This window comes from Pseudoliparis swirei, chromosome 2, assembly GCF_029220125.1.
Source record: "Pseudoliparis swirei isolate HS2019 ecotype Mariana Trench chromosome 2, NWPU_hadal_v1, whole genome shotgun sequence".
Classification (NCBI taxonomy): domain Eukaryota; kingdom Metazoa; phylum Chordata; class Actinopteri; order Perciformes; family Liparidae; genus Pseudoliparis; species Pseudoliparis swirei.
The window spans coordinates 7,036,118-7,050,327 of record NC_079389.1 but is presented as its reverse complement, the minus strand read 5'-3'; the positions used below and the strand labels follow the sequence as shown (position 1 = coordinate 7,050,327).

Here is a 14,210-nt window from a genome sequence, read left to right as displayed (position 1 = left end):
GACACGGAGCGAGGAGTGAGGAAAGAGGGAAGGACTCAAAGTGAACGACGGCACAGATCGATTGGAGACGGCTCGTGGTTGTTCTTACGGGCAGCCCGGCGTCTCCTTGGCGACCGTGATCTCCTGAATCACCCTCACGACCAAACTCTCCAGTCATCCCGGCGTCGCCACGGTGACCGGCAGGGCCAGGCAGCCCCGGTGAAGAGTTCACCACGCTGCACTCACACACGCCGTGATCACCTGCGTGTGCAGAGAGTGAAGCAGCGCATTCATATGAATGTAACTGCTTATTGGACACAGGGGGGGCTATAACCCTCTCGGTGGTTCATCCCACTTCACCTTTTCCTCCCTTAAAGCCTCCGTTGCCGGGCCTTCCTCTCCCACCGGGAGAACCTTTGAAGAACTCCGCCCCTACAGACAATAGAGTCACAGTAAAGCTTTAGATGAGCAAGAAAAGCAACATTTAGTCACTCATTTAGTCACTCACTCATTTACTTACTCATTTACTCACTCACTCATTTACTCACTCACTCATTTACTCACTCACTCATTTACTTACTCACTCATTTACTTACTCATTTACTCACTCACTCATTTACTCACTCACTCATTTACTCACTCACTCACTCACATGTTCCTTTGTGTCCTGGCGGCCCCTCGCCCCCCAGGCGCCCGTTGTTTCCTGAGGGTCCTGACCGTTCCGCAGGGCGTCCCAGTTCCCCCCGTTGGCCCTTCTCTCCGGACTCCCCCTTGAACCCAAACGGCCCCATGAAATCCCAAACTGAAGATCAAGAGGAGATTAAAAAGAAAATGAATGTTAAATAAAAGGAATATGAATGTTAAATAAAAGGAAAATGAATGTTAAACTCCCGACAGTTGATCAAAGGCGTAACTCCTCTTGGAGACAGTGTTGTGACTGCAGCTATACAGCGTGTCAGGTGTTTGTGGGGCCTCCCACCACTAGGGGGCGCAGGGCCACTGTCAATTAAGAGGCCAATATAACCAGGGGGAGCACGAGGGCCAGGTGTTGCTCGATTGGCAGGAGCACACAGCTTTTTGAGAACAGGTGTCAATATGTTTTGATTTCTTTCATTTTTTGGGAACATACAAATGGGTTGTGACAATGAAGCATATTTGTGTTTGTGTTGGAAGCCGTACAACTTTATAAATAAATAAACTTTCACATTACAAACTGGACATCTCATCTGTTTATTGCACGGGTCGAAACTAAACCTCCAAGCAACCACGGTGACCTGTTTTTGATAAGCAACGGGGTCACTACAGCCCAAATGTTCTGAAAAGAATATATAGCGATGTTATTTTGTATGTTTTGTGTTCATTTTGCTAAGCACTACTTTTGTAACATCCCAAAGGGAAATATAAAGACTAATTGAGTGTATTACAATGATCCTGAAAGAACCTCATGTACCGTACAAGGAGGTTTCTACTGGAACCGTAAACTGATTTCAGGTGATTCTATTTTAAGACCCACTTCACACACACAGCCTCACAGCCCCTTCTCCGTGTGTGTGTGAAGCACATGTGTGTGTGTGTGTGTGTTTCGTCTTTGTGATTGTAGAAGAAAGTATTCAGACCCCTTTAAAATGTTCACTCTTTGTTTCATTGCAGCCATTATATATTTATATATATATACAGTATATATAAATCTAGATATTTTTGGAACATTTATAAAGAAGAAAAACAGAAATATTTATATAATTTCAGTTTTTCTTTTTTAATAAATTAGCACATTTTATTTCTGTTTTTTTCTGTCAAGATGGGGTGCTGAGTGAACATTAATGAGAAATAAAATGAACTTTTTTGATTTTAGCAAATGGCTGCAATAAAAAACAAAGAGTGAAAAATGTAAAGGGGTCTTTCTGAACCCACTGTAAAGACAAAGCGAGGATTCTCTGTTCAACATTAGTTTTAATTTAGGTTTCTGTTGCTGTTTCCGCAAATAAAAGAAAGTATGAAGTGACACTACAGCAAAAGAATGCTCGTTGATTTCACTGAAGGCTCCTACAGGGAGTCTGAGGATGCTGATTGGTGAAGGAGAGTCTAACGATAGACGATGATGTCATAGGATGTCCAGGCTGACTCGTTTGGGATTTAGTGTCTAATCTTTACAGGTTATTTACATGTATGTTGTATGTGGATTAATCTCATCTTTACAGACCTAGTTGCTGAGCTTCAGAGGCGGGGCGTCCCGGGGGTCCGGGGGGGCCTTGGTCTCCAACCGAGCCCCTCCCTCCCTTCACACCGTGCTCACCAGTTGGACCGGGGGGACCACCTAATTAAAGTCAAATACAACAAAACATTCATGAGCATCTGATGCTCATACATGACACGGCGTGTATCTACTTAATACACATTAAACAACAAAAGTCAAAGTCATCTTTATTGTCAATTATCCATTTGTGCCACATGCAGAAGATCGAAAGTATGTTTGTCTCTTGTCCAACATAAAGTGAGTAATAATTATAGTAATAAAGTGCATAAACGATCATAAATAGTTCTCTCCTGTTATATCCTCATCTGAATACTGTAATAATAATAAGAGATAGTTCTGTTTGTTTCAAACCTCTGGAATACAAACTCATTAATTTCTATTCTTCGACTTTGAGAAATAATTAGAAGACATGTTTCCATCTTCTTTTTTTTTTACCGATATGAAAGTTCCCAAAACCTCTACCATCAACACTTCTGGGTTTGTTTCAGTTTAGTAATGTCATGAAGTTCCCCACAGTTTCCCTTTACGTCATCAACTATTTCATCTTCAAACTATTCCTCTGTTCTCTGAGCTGATGGTTGTCTCTCCTCGTTGTGAACCATCTCACCTGCTGCTGAGGACCAGGGCCAAAAGGATCCGGCTGAAACCAGTTCTCCCGGGTCACCTCGGACTCCCTAAACACATCACCTTCACGTCACTCTTTCCGCAATCAGAGTCATCTTCACAACTGAGGTCACATGACAGATGGCGTAGAAATCACTGTGACACATGTTTATGATGTATTTTTGTGTATTATCTGATTTTCTTTTCATTTCTGATTCTTGTGTCTGGATTACCATCCGAATACCATTCAAAATAGATTTTAATCTAATAATAAAGTGAGCAAAATGTTGTTGATCTTTTTTTAATGCATGTTAAATTATGGCGACTGCCAGTCAGTGGTTAGCAGGTCTGTCTTTCAATCAGGGGGTTGGCGGTTCAATCCCCGCCCTAGTCGATGTGTCCTTGAGCAAGACACTTAGCATGATATGCCTTGTGTATTTATTTTGTATTTTGTATTCCTCTGTATATTTGGTATTGTTATTGTGTTTTTTGTTTTATCTTTATCTTTTATTAATGCTCTAATGTACCCGCTGTGATCCTGCAATGTCCCCACTGTTGGACTAATAAAGGAATATCTAATCTCATCTCATCTAATCTAACCCTGAGTTGCTCCCTGTATCTGTGTCTATGGTGAATTAATGTAACATGTAAAGTGTCTTTGAGTACCTTAAAAAGCACTATATAAATTAAATGGATTTTGCTAATCATGCTCAGGATTATTGACCATATAAACCGAATGTTGGCACAGCTCCTGCAGGTTAGCTCCCAGTATCGGGGGGCAGAGTGTATTCTCACCGTAGCACCATCTCCACCTGTCGGTCCATGTTCTCCGGGCTCCCCCTGGAAGACATTCACTTATGAAATCACATTTCATTCTAAAAACACAATCGCGATGCAACATGTATTATTTTTCCCCTCACACGTGCATACCCGCGGTCCAGGACGGCCGTCTGGCCCAGGTAAACCCTAGGACGACAGAAACAACACATGGTCATATTGTAACACACAGATAGAGGACGGCTCGCGGCTGGAGGGCGTGGCCGGTGTGCCGGTGCTCACCCGCGACCCGCGGTTCCCCAGCATCCCGGTTTCCCCTTTGTTGTCAGCCTGAAATGAAACCGACAAAAGAAACGATGAGACGCGCTCAGACGTTCATGTGAATATGCGTATTTGTGTGTGTGTGTGTGTGATCTTTAATGAGAGGTCACACACCGGATCTCCTAATTCTCCTTTCTCTCCACTGTGTCCCTAAAAGAACAAAATGAAACAGGAGGATATTATTGAAGCTTGTGTGATGGCGTCCGGACCTCTCGTGTTCATAGAGACCATCTTTGGACATTACAGCACGTTAGTGAATGAAGACGAGCGTGAACAGACCGAGGGGCCGTAGAGGGGCTGCACTTGCTGATGGGTCGAGTTCCCTGGAAGCCCCGGTGGTCCGATGTCTCCCTGTGGTGGAAGTGAGATATGAAACAACAGCCGGCCAGCTCAGAGAGAAACACATCATCATCATCATCATCATCATCATCATCATCATCATCATCATCTCCTTCTTTTACTGAAGCGAAATGACAGTTTCAAAATACTCAATTACATGTAAAAGATGTCCAATCAAAATGCAGAAGCGCAGCAGCAACATGAACTTCAAATATTGAAGAAAGAATAAAGTTTTACAAAAATGCCATTACTTGATTGTTAATGCTGATGCACTGTTGAATAATCGGATGTCTTTAAATAGTTATTTAAATGAAACAATGTGATGAGTTTAAGGGGCTCCAACTACACACGGTTGTTGTGTTGTTTTGTAACGAGCATTTATCATTTCAGATTTTATATTCATAGTTTAATTATAATTTATGAGTTTATCATGTGTTTTTATACGATTAAAAAATAATAATAAATCCTTTTCAGTCCTTGCAGGGGAAAGTGAAGATGAAGACTTCACGCAGAAGAGAATCAGATGACTTGTAGACTTGATTATAGATATTAATAAATATAACAAACATGGCCACTCACTTGTTCTCCTGTGAGTCCCTTCAGCACTTTGGGGATCGTGCCCTGCCCAGAAAAACAAAACAACACTTGAAGCTGCGTTCCTCACACTGTGTGGAGTATTCATACGTCATGTTTCTATTATATTACATTAAATACACATTATTGTTGCCTCACCTTCGGTCCACGGGGACCGGGAGACCCTCTGGGACCCTAGAAGAAGACATGATAACAGAAGAAGCTTTACCAACTTAAAATGCAGTGAGCACTCAGACACACACACACACACACACACACACACTTAGACACACACACACTCACATAAAGACACACTCACTCACTCACTCAGACACTCTCTTACTTTCACACTCACACAGTCACACACACATGCAGAGACACATACTCACACACAGACACACTCACACACACACACACACTCACGCACACACACGCACACACACATGCAGAGACACACACACACATACACTCACTCACACACTCACACACAGTACCGCTGCTAGCCGGCAGCGACGACGACGACGGGGGGGGGGGGGTGCTAAGCAATTAAATATATCTCTTGTTCTGCCTGTTGTGTGATATACATCCCTAAAAGGTGCCTAATATTTCTAGACTGAAATAATATCAGCATTATAATTACTATAACTGAGGATTTTTTTAGTTGCCTATCTTGTGGAGCCCCCTCAGGACTTGGTGCCCTACGCACAGCGCGTAGTGCCCTATGGGAGCGGCGGCGCTGCTCACACATGCATACATACATCCACACTCACGTACACACACGCACACATGCAGAGACACACACACACACACACACACTCACACAGCCACACCCACTTACACACTCACGTACACACACACTCACGTACACATACACACACACACACACACACCTGCAGTCCCGGTAGGCCTCTGGTGCCCTGCCATCCCGGGTTTCCTTGAGGACCCTGACATAAATCAAATAAAAGGTGGAAGAAGAGAAAGATCGCAACGACAGAATTATAATTTTTGTGTACAAAGAACATGTAAACAAACATTGTCTCATCGGGTCTCAATGAATAGTTTGAATAATGTGTCTCACAAATATCCCGTTGCCCCCTGCTGTGCCTGGATCTCCCTGATGAGAAATGGTCAGAGCATCTTGGGTTAATCACTTTGTCACAGCAATATCAAGTCACTTTTATTTATTTAATTACTGCTCACTACTGGGTGCCTGCTGCTGTAATCCTATAATCTCCCGACTGAGGGACCAATAAAGGAATATCTTATTTTATGCAATTTAATGAAGCCAGGAGTTCCTCAGAACCCAGTAAACAGGCTATTAAATGATATATTTTTTATTTATTAAATCTGTTCTCTGTCCAGGTGTGGCGTGGGCTCCTCTTCCTCACCCTGAAGCGCCTCATGTACACACTCAGCTTCAGAGAGTCTCCCTTCGATCCCTTCCAGCCTGGTTGTCCCTGAGGGATGAAAACAAGAACTAATGGTCACTCCGAGGAAATCAGACACACGATATTATATAACTCTCTCTCTGTGAGCGGAGGAGTTGCACTTACAGGAAAACCAGGTGAGCCGTCGTAGCCCGGTTGCCCCGGCGTCCCTGAGTCTCCCCGTGTCCCGTTACAGCCGTCCGCCCCGGGCTTCCCCCTGGGCCCGGCTTGTCCCGGGTGGCCCTGCAGGTCAGAACAGAACGGTCAGAACCGACGGCGTGAGCTGCTCTGGCGTTCACGCAGACTGCTGGGTGGACTTACAGGAATGCCATTGTTTCCAGAGAATCCAGGAACGCCGGACATTCCCTGCGGAGCGACAGGAACCAACAAATTAAACAAGTGAGCAAACAAGAGGGTTTTGCGATTTTTGGTTAATTTGGATTGAAATATTTTACCACGCTGCCTTTCGGACCAATGGGGCCACTACGACCATGGTCACCCTTCTGCCCCTTCGGTCCTTCGATCCCGTAATCACCTGGTCTCCCCAGAGGCCCCTGAGAGCCCTGAAGACCAAGTAGCCCGGGCTGTCCCTGAGATTAGAGAGGAAGAAACAACAACTATCAATACATGAAAAAAATGCAAGACACCAAATACACTGTGCAATTCATCGGCATCAATTATCCATTGATCTACATTCATCAATGAATGTGGGGTTACAAAAAAAGTTAACTTAAAAATAGAGAAGAGAGGATTTGAAAAGTGGTATCATAACAACCAAAGAATCACAACAAACCCCCCCCATCTCTTCGTTTCTGTTTGTACTTTGCTATTACACCACCAGGGGGAGTCAAACACCTTGTTTCTGTCTCGAGTGAAACCCTCTCCTCCTCCAGCACTCGACTCTCTACCGTCACCTAGTGGTCAAACCGCGTAACTGTCCTTGTCGACTGAAAGATCAAGACTGACTGCCAAACTCAGGTATATAAGAAATCTACAAAGCAATGCAATTAAATAGATAAACAAAGAAAATATGTTTCTTTTCATTTTGTTAAGGACAGAATATGCAGACACACATGGCTTCATATGCTCTTCTTTGAGATATTCTTGTTTTTAGAACCAGCTCGGATAGTGGTAACAGATTGATTAACCTGCGTGTGGATATAATTTAAGCCTCCAAAACACACACTCACACATGTTATTCCAAGACATGCCAGATAGAGCACTGATAAGATGAAGTTAAGGTGGATAAAGCCAGACTATGCAGTCAAATATCTCCTTGACACACATTGGCCAAGCAAGCCTAGAAAGCAGAGCAAAAGGCTGTTTAATAAATACTGAAACTACAGACAGACCCCAAATCTGGAAGCTAAATATAACATTTTTATTATGATACTCAGAGTGATGACAGAGAGAAGACAGGGATGCAGATAGGAAGCAGGAAGAATGTGAGTCTGTCTGTGGTGGAAGTATGTTTCAAACCATAACTCATATTTAAATATCTAATAACCTTGTGTCTCCTAACAGATAGATAGATGTGTGATGTGTCTGCAGACTTGGCAGTCAAGTATGTCTCCTCTCTTCCACCGACGTCACCAGCATCGCTTCTGCATGTTGACAAGGCGAACAGGTAAGTGTCATGAATATTGAGGAAAATGGAAAGTGTAATAAATATTGAGGATGTGGTCAGTGGCGTTGGGGTGTGTGACGACAAGGAGACAAGGACACAAGGACACAGACAGTATATCTCAGCGTAGGAGAGGCTCAACGAATGCTGAAATTATACACGGGTTGTCGGGGAGCAAACATAATAAAATAATATACTCTTTTACAAGTGTTGAAGGCGAAGATACCATGGGAATTTGGCCTGTTTGCATGGCCTCGGAATTCAGGGGGTCAGTAAGCGATGAACTCCGAGGGTTCGGGGCCCCCGACGGTGTTCCTGTGAGAACCAACAAACAAGAGCGATGTTGTTTCTCCCCAGACAGAAATGCTCAGCGCCTTGTTAAATGAAAGTCGAGCCGAGGGGTCTCCAAGGAATTAATAAAACTGCAGGGAGCCTGAACAATGTCAGGCAACAATTCAAACAAGAGCTCAGACAAATCAGATGGCGATAGTGAGAGATAAAGCCCCACTTGAACTCAATGCTAACTGTGTGTGTGTGTGTGGTGGTCAGAGCTTTGTCTATGGGTGGTATTTTTTAACAGGAGGTGTGTGTTCTGTCTCCGGTCTCGGCCCTGCAGCTGTTGTGTGCAGAACAGACAACAGTCCTGTCAGAACAACTCACACTTCGCCTTCATAATGGGCAGCGGGTCATATACTGGGTGTGGAGCTGTGAATCTTTCCATCATTTACAGGTGAGAGCTGCTGAACGACCGCACTAATTATTCGGCCTCGATGTAACTCGCCCACATTGGCGTTGGTACCAAAGCTTTCAGCACCAAAGAGTTTTAATAGATAACCAAGATAAAACCGTGTGTGCCAACTGCCAAGTGACACGCCCTCCCTAGCCTCACCTAGCGCCAGAGGCTCAGTATCTTTTAAATAGAAAAACACCAAGATGCAACCCATATATATATAAGTTTAGAACTAAGTTAAAGATACCCTGTGAATAGAACTCTTTGAACATATTGTGCACCAGAGATCTGTTTGTTGACTGACAACGTTGGTGAAGTGTTGCATGGTTGTTTTGATTTTTTTTGCTTCCTTATTTATAATTATTTCCCTGCTTTAACATTTTTATTTTTGTGTTTCTTTATGGCACTTCTTGGCCACATGCACGGTTAATTTTTACTTTATTTTTAGGTTTTATTATTATTATGCATTCTTACTTTTGAAGGTTGTATTTCTGTAAAAATACCGAAATAAAATCTCTATTATAAAAATATAAAATCACGCGCGAGCCAGTGTTTTTAAAATGAATTAAAAACAACATCGTCAGAATAAGTCATCTGCATTTGTTTGCCAAGATGTGAAATAAAACTATGGGAATTAATAAATGAATTGCTAAGCCACGCCCCCCAAAATGATCATCGTGAACGTAAACAAGGAACATGGCTTCTGTTAGTCGCAGCGCTGTCGAGCTATCGGCTTGAGGAATGCGAGCAGGCGGTCAGGTATCCCGTCCAATCCTCATGAGCGGTGCCAGTTGAAATGATCGGACAGGTTTATGACTAGAGCCCCAGAGTTATGGTGGAGAACGGGCCTCTGGTGCACGAGGCGAGGAGGACTTCACCAACGAGACACAAACCTTTCATCCCAACAAAGAGGAAATGAATCAAGCCGACTGAGTTTCTGAAGGCAAACGGTTCTGTCAAAGTAAGAAAATGAAGTCAAACTTAATGACAGCGGGGAGTGAGTCGTAGTTCATGTGTGTGTGTGTGTAAAAGTGTAACTTGCATGGTACACGATGCACACGGGTCTTTCTCTCTGCATGGCATAAACAGAGAGCGGATAACGGGGGAGATGTTACTGAATGCATATCCTCTGCATTACTTTTCTTATTTTGTTGTGTTTGGGACATTTCTGGGCGTCAACCTTGGGAAACACACGTCCAAGAGGAAACTCCAAATAATAGTGTCTCGTGGAAATCATGACACACCTTTCAATAGGATGTCTAACTAGTGCCCATGAGTTTAATGATTAATGATTACCACGTTGACAGAATCAATCAGAAACTAAAACCTAGTATCTTTATAACGGTAGAAAAATAAATCTCGTTTTATGAATTTGTCTTTGTACAATGAGGATTCAAAAACATGACATTAACGCTAAAATTACAATGTTATTAAAGTCGTATTTACTGTATATGGTTTGGTAACATGGATGGGTGTAAAACCTTAAAGGCTTTAAAATCCTTTTAAACGGCCCGTTTCAAAAAAAGTGGAATTAATAATAATAGTGATGACAATAACAATGTAATATTTCATTCTACACAGCTCTATCAAGAAGGAAAGATCTTTTCATTCCTGTTGCGAACCTTCTCTCTCTCTTTCTAGACGGTAGAGTGGGAATGTATATCTACTGTAATAGCTATTGTGAAGTTGAGGGCTCAATAAGACACAGACATGCATGTCTGGATAGGTCTGAGTTCCTGTAGCTCCTGTTCTCTTCTGTCTGTCCCAGTGAGCTCACGTCGTACCTCCAGTCTCGTGAGCTTCATGAGGGGAGACCACGAGCCGCCAATCAGCGGTCAGATCTAACGAGTTCACTGGGGGAATGAGAAGGACATCGAGGCGGGCGGAAAGTAGACGAGAGTCTCCAAAGTAGTTTAGATCGTCAAGTCAGTTTCATTCGTCTTCTAAAAAACACAACACATTAAGTTCCAGCTTCTCATTTGTGAGGATTTGTTGCTTTTCTCACGTCGTATTGGTAATTTTATGGATTTGGACCGTTGTTGGACAAAAGTAACTATTAGAAAACCTCAACTTGGGCTTTAGTAAATTGTAAAAAGGGATCTTTTGCTACATTTCTTTAAACAAATGATTCAATTTCAAGAGAAAATTGCACAAAGGGTCAATATGGATAATACAGCGTAGCATTGCAGTTTTAAACCATGAAGGCAAGCCTGTGCAAGAGTGTGTGTGTGTGTGTGTGTGTGTGTGTGTGTGTGTGTGTGTCCAGACAGCAGTCACTGAAGTTATAAGTCAAGCATTTTAGAAGTTAACTGAATTTCACACTTTTGATTTTACACTCACAGAATGTCATGGCTTTTAGGGATGTATTTAATGGCTTAATATGATAGTCAGCCATAGTCACTTCCCTTTGTAAGATACATTTAAGGTCTCAGCCTGAGACAAACAGGCCCACTGCTGTTGGGGGCTAGAAGTATCACACTTTCCACAGTCAGATTAATAAACTGGAGGGACTGAAAAACAGACAGACAGGTGAACGAGAAGTGTGTGTCAGCAGGAAATAACAACAGACTGAAATAACATGAATAAACCACACAGGAAAAATAGGAAATAACCGCCTCTAACCCCACAGGAAGGAATGTCTGTGTGTGTGTGTCTGTCTGTCTGTTTGTCGGTGTGTGCGTAGATCTGTCTGTCTATGTCTGTCTGTCTGTGTGTGTCTGTCTGTGTGTCTGTCTGTCTGTGTGTATGTCAGTGTGTCCTTTGCATATCTCTAGAACCATTTATCTCCTTCACTTCTTCTTCTCCGTGTCTACATCACTCTGGGACTTAAAGCTCATGCGGCACAAATTACTAGAATTTCCCATTTTTGCCTATTTTGCCTCCATTTTGAATCAGTGATTCTCCTTCGGTCTCTGACGCTGTTGACTTAGAAATGAAGGGAAACATGTGGAAGTTGTCAGCCCTGATCTCTGGGTAAATGATTAAACCTCATATGTGTAGGGACTGAACCAAACTCTATGTATCCTTATCGATGTTTACAGACCATAGCCTGAATATTGTATATAAACAATAACATTTGACATATTAATCTTTGTATAGCATTATTTTCAATGCTGATTGAGCATTTAAATTGTTAACTTAGCCTGGCACTGATCGATCTGAACGCATTTTAAAAGCATGAACAAGCTTTTTTATCCATTCATTGCAATAAGAGTAAATCACGTAAAAATCTGTTTTGGCTTATTATATATATATATATATATATACTCTATTATAAACCCAGACCCGACAACCTTTGGGTTTCCAACGTATCGGTATTCAAAGCAGCAATAGTGGTCATTCCAGCCCCGGTTGATGAAACATCTGCATGTAAATAATACCTGTCAATCACTTCTCAGCTCATTTGAGAGGCAACACACACACACACACACACACACACACACACACACGCATAAAAACACCCTCACCTGGCTCAATGAACAAAGTGACTCAGGTGTGGGATGATGGCAACAAGGTGGAAACAATAGCAGACAGATAAGTAAGGGATGGAGCCGCTTCTTGAAGTTTCTATCTCTTTTTCCAAGAATGAACCCCTTCTGTCATCCATCATGTCCAGCATTGACAACGAGATGTTCCAGGTCCATCGCTTGCAGCTGGAGGAACGCGTGAGGAGGATGTTGAACTGTCTCTTCCAGTTAAACCTGACATGAGAGAGAGAGCTGGCGCCCACTGCAGGGCAGAGGTTCACGGGCAAAACATCGACACTAAACAAGGACTAATCTATCACGAGAGAGAGATGCAGATGTGAGTCTCTCTGACGGCGTGAAACTTACTGCTGGTGAAACTCCTGTATTATCTCTCCTTCGGTGAATAAACATGAATTAACTGGTAAACAATCACCACCGTGTCCCCACCGTAAGAGCGTACAGCCTCATACGGGGCCATTTAAACTATTCCATTTTAAATAAAATGCGCATCCGTCCATCTGTAGCCGTACCGTCAAGTTTGCATTTTAACTTCAAATAAAAGTGTGCTTCCTTTTAACCTATCAAAATAAAAGTCTGATTTAACTATAAAGAGGAAGTAGATTAAAACGTCTATAAATTATTCAAACAATACAATATAAAAGGCATACATCAAAACCAATACGGCAGATACAAAAACAGGCAATAAACACAAAACAATAAACCTTTCATGGGGTTATTTACACAACATATTTTCCTTTTCTACATGTTTTCACGGCTTTCATCGGGACTATTCCCTGAGAAGTTCCCATGTCAGGTTTAAATTCTTGCACATGTTGATAGTTGTTGTTTTGTTCGTCTGTCTAATGTACACACCAGCCGCCAAGTCAAATTCTTCGTGTGTCTAACACACATAGCAAATAAATGATTCTGATTCTGATTATTAATCGGTCAATTTAAAAGAAAAAAATATATACGCAATCTAAATAAAAGCTGACATTCCTGATGTTGCTGACTTCAAGTAGTTTAGCATCTCATATTGTTGCAGTAATGTGTAAGTGTACTACAAGGAGCTCTCATCCGGCCACAAACCAACACCTTCAGAGATGTAACAAACACACAGTATGAAGTCCATTCTTAAATATTCATCATATTAGGATATGTAGAATATATCAATATTGTGTTTTTTATTTCTCCGCACCCTAAAAACACGTTTCCCCCCATTACACGTGTTTGGATCTGGAGGTGTGCATGGTTTCCTGCCAGTTGGGTTTCTAAATTGACATATCTACATGTCCACGTCATCACAGTGCTTCATGATGTCTGAATCAACACGACTCTGAGAAAACCCGTCTTCTCATTGGGTAAAGTGCAGTAACCATAACCTCTCCCTGTGTGTACGTGGGCGTGTTTGCTTTTCTCATTCCAAAATGAGAAACCTATTAAAAGTCCCCCCCCCCCCCATCTGACACCATACATTGTATCTGGACCCAGACTGGTCCCCGGGTGGACGCTTTGGGAACGACCCGCTAGGAACAGGATGGGAACACGCAGCCCAGTGCGCCGACCTCTGACCTCAGAGAGGAATAAAATAAATCAATAAACAACCGGCCGGAAGCTCCCTCTGTTATTTCATCTGTCTGTCCGGATACACTGGGACGTTTTGTCATTCTTTACACGCGACATGGAAATAGTTACTCACGACAGTGGAGATAAGAGATATAATAAATCACAGAGAAACAGGGAACACGATGATGATATTTGACATCCACAAACAACAAGGCTTTACTATTCCCTAAATACTTTGAATGAACCGGCTTGGATGAAGCTCGTCTCGTCTTTTTGAAGCTCTTTGCTGCGTGAGGAATATATTAAACCTTCAGGTCATGGTTAAACATTTGGAAAGGAAAGGACACACATGATGCACATAGACATTATTTCATGGCAACGCAGCCATATACCGCGGCCGACAGCTCCCATGAGCCATTTGTCGTGTTGTCCAGTTTGTTACTGGAGCACTGATGGCATCATGTGACTTCAACGTGGGGATTGGATGGCGTGCAGTGGACTCTGAGACGACCACCAAAGGCCGCCACAGGGGGGAGATCCCAGACGGAAG

At 42.6% G+C, this 14,210-nt stretch overlaps 1 protein-coding gene across 3 annotated transcripts in view; it reads right to left on the bottom strand.

Annotated features, from left to right (window-relative positions):
• col4a2 (collagen, type IV, alpha 2) overlaps nucleotides 1-14,210 on the bottom strand; it is a 57,408-nt gene that overhangs the window by 13,641 nt on the left and 29,557 nt on the right. For all 3 annotated transcript variants that reach the window (XM_056439232.1, XM_056439224.1, XM_056439242.1), the window contains exons 5-22: nucleotides 6,729-6,863; nucleotides 6,595-6,639; nucleotides 6,400-6,516; nucleotides 6,235-6,303; nucleotides 5,925-5,960; nucleotides 5,737-5,790; nucleotides 5,006-5,041; nucleotides 4,853-4,894; nucleotides 4,214-4,285; nucleotides 4,049-4,084; nucleotides 3,896-3,943; nucleotides 3,767-3,802; nucleotides 3,632-3,676; nucleotides 2,841-2,907; nucleotides 2,180-2,293; nucleotides 632-781; nucleotides 340-411; nucleotides 89-240 (exon numbers count right to left, since the gene is read on the bottom strand). In XM_056439232.1, the coding sequence (XP_056295207.1) occupies nucleotides 89-240; nucleotides 340-411; nucleotides 632-781; nucleotides 2,180-2,293; nucleotides 2,841-2,907; nucleotides 3,632-3,676; nucleotides 3,767-3,802; nucleotides 3,896-3,943; nucleotides 4,049-4,084; nucleotides 4,214-4,285; nucleotides 4,853-4,894; nucleotides 5,006-5,041; nucleotides 5,737-5,790; nucleotides 5,925-5,960; nucleotides 6,235-6,303; nucleotides 6,400-6,516; nucleotides 6,595-6,639; nucleotides 6,729-6,863 (1,326 nt within the window). The remainder of the gene's footprint in view (nucleotides 1-88; nucleotides 241-339; nucleotides 412-631; nucleotides 782-2,179; nucleotides 2,294-2,840; nucleotides 2,908-3,631; nucleotides 3,677-3,766; nucleotides 3,803-3,895; nucleotides 3,944-4,048; nucleotides 4,085-4,213; nucleotides 4,286-4,852; nucleotides 4,895-5,005; nucleotides 5,042-5,736; nucleotides 5,791-5,924; nucleotides 5,961-6,234; nucleotides 6,304-6,399; nucleotides 6,517-6,594; nucleotides 6,640-6,728; nucleotides 6,864-14,210) is intronic.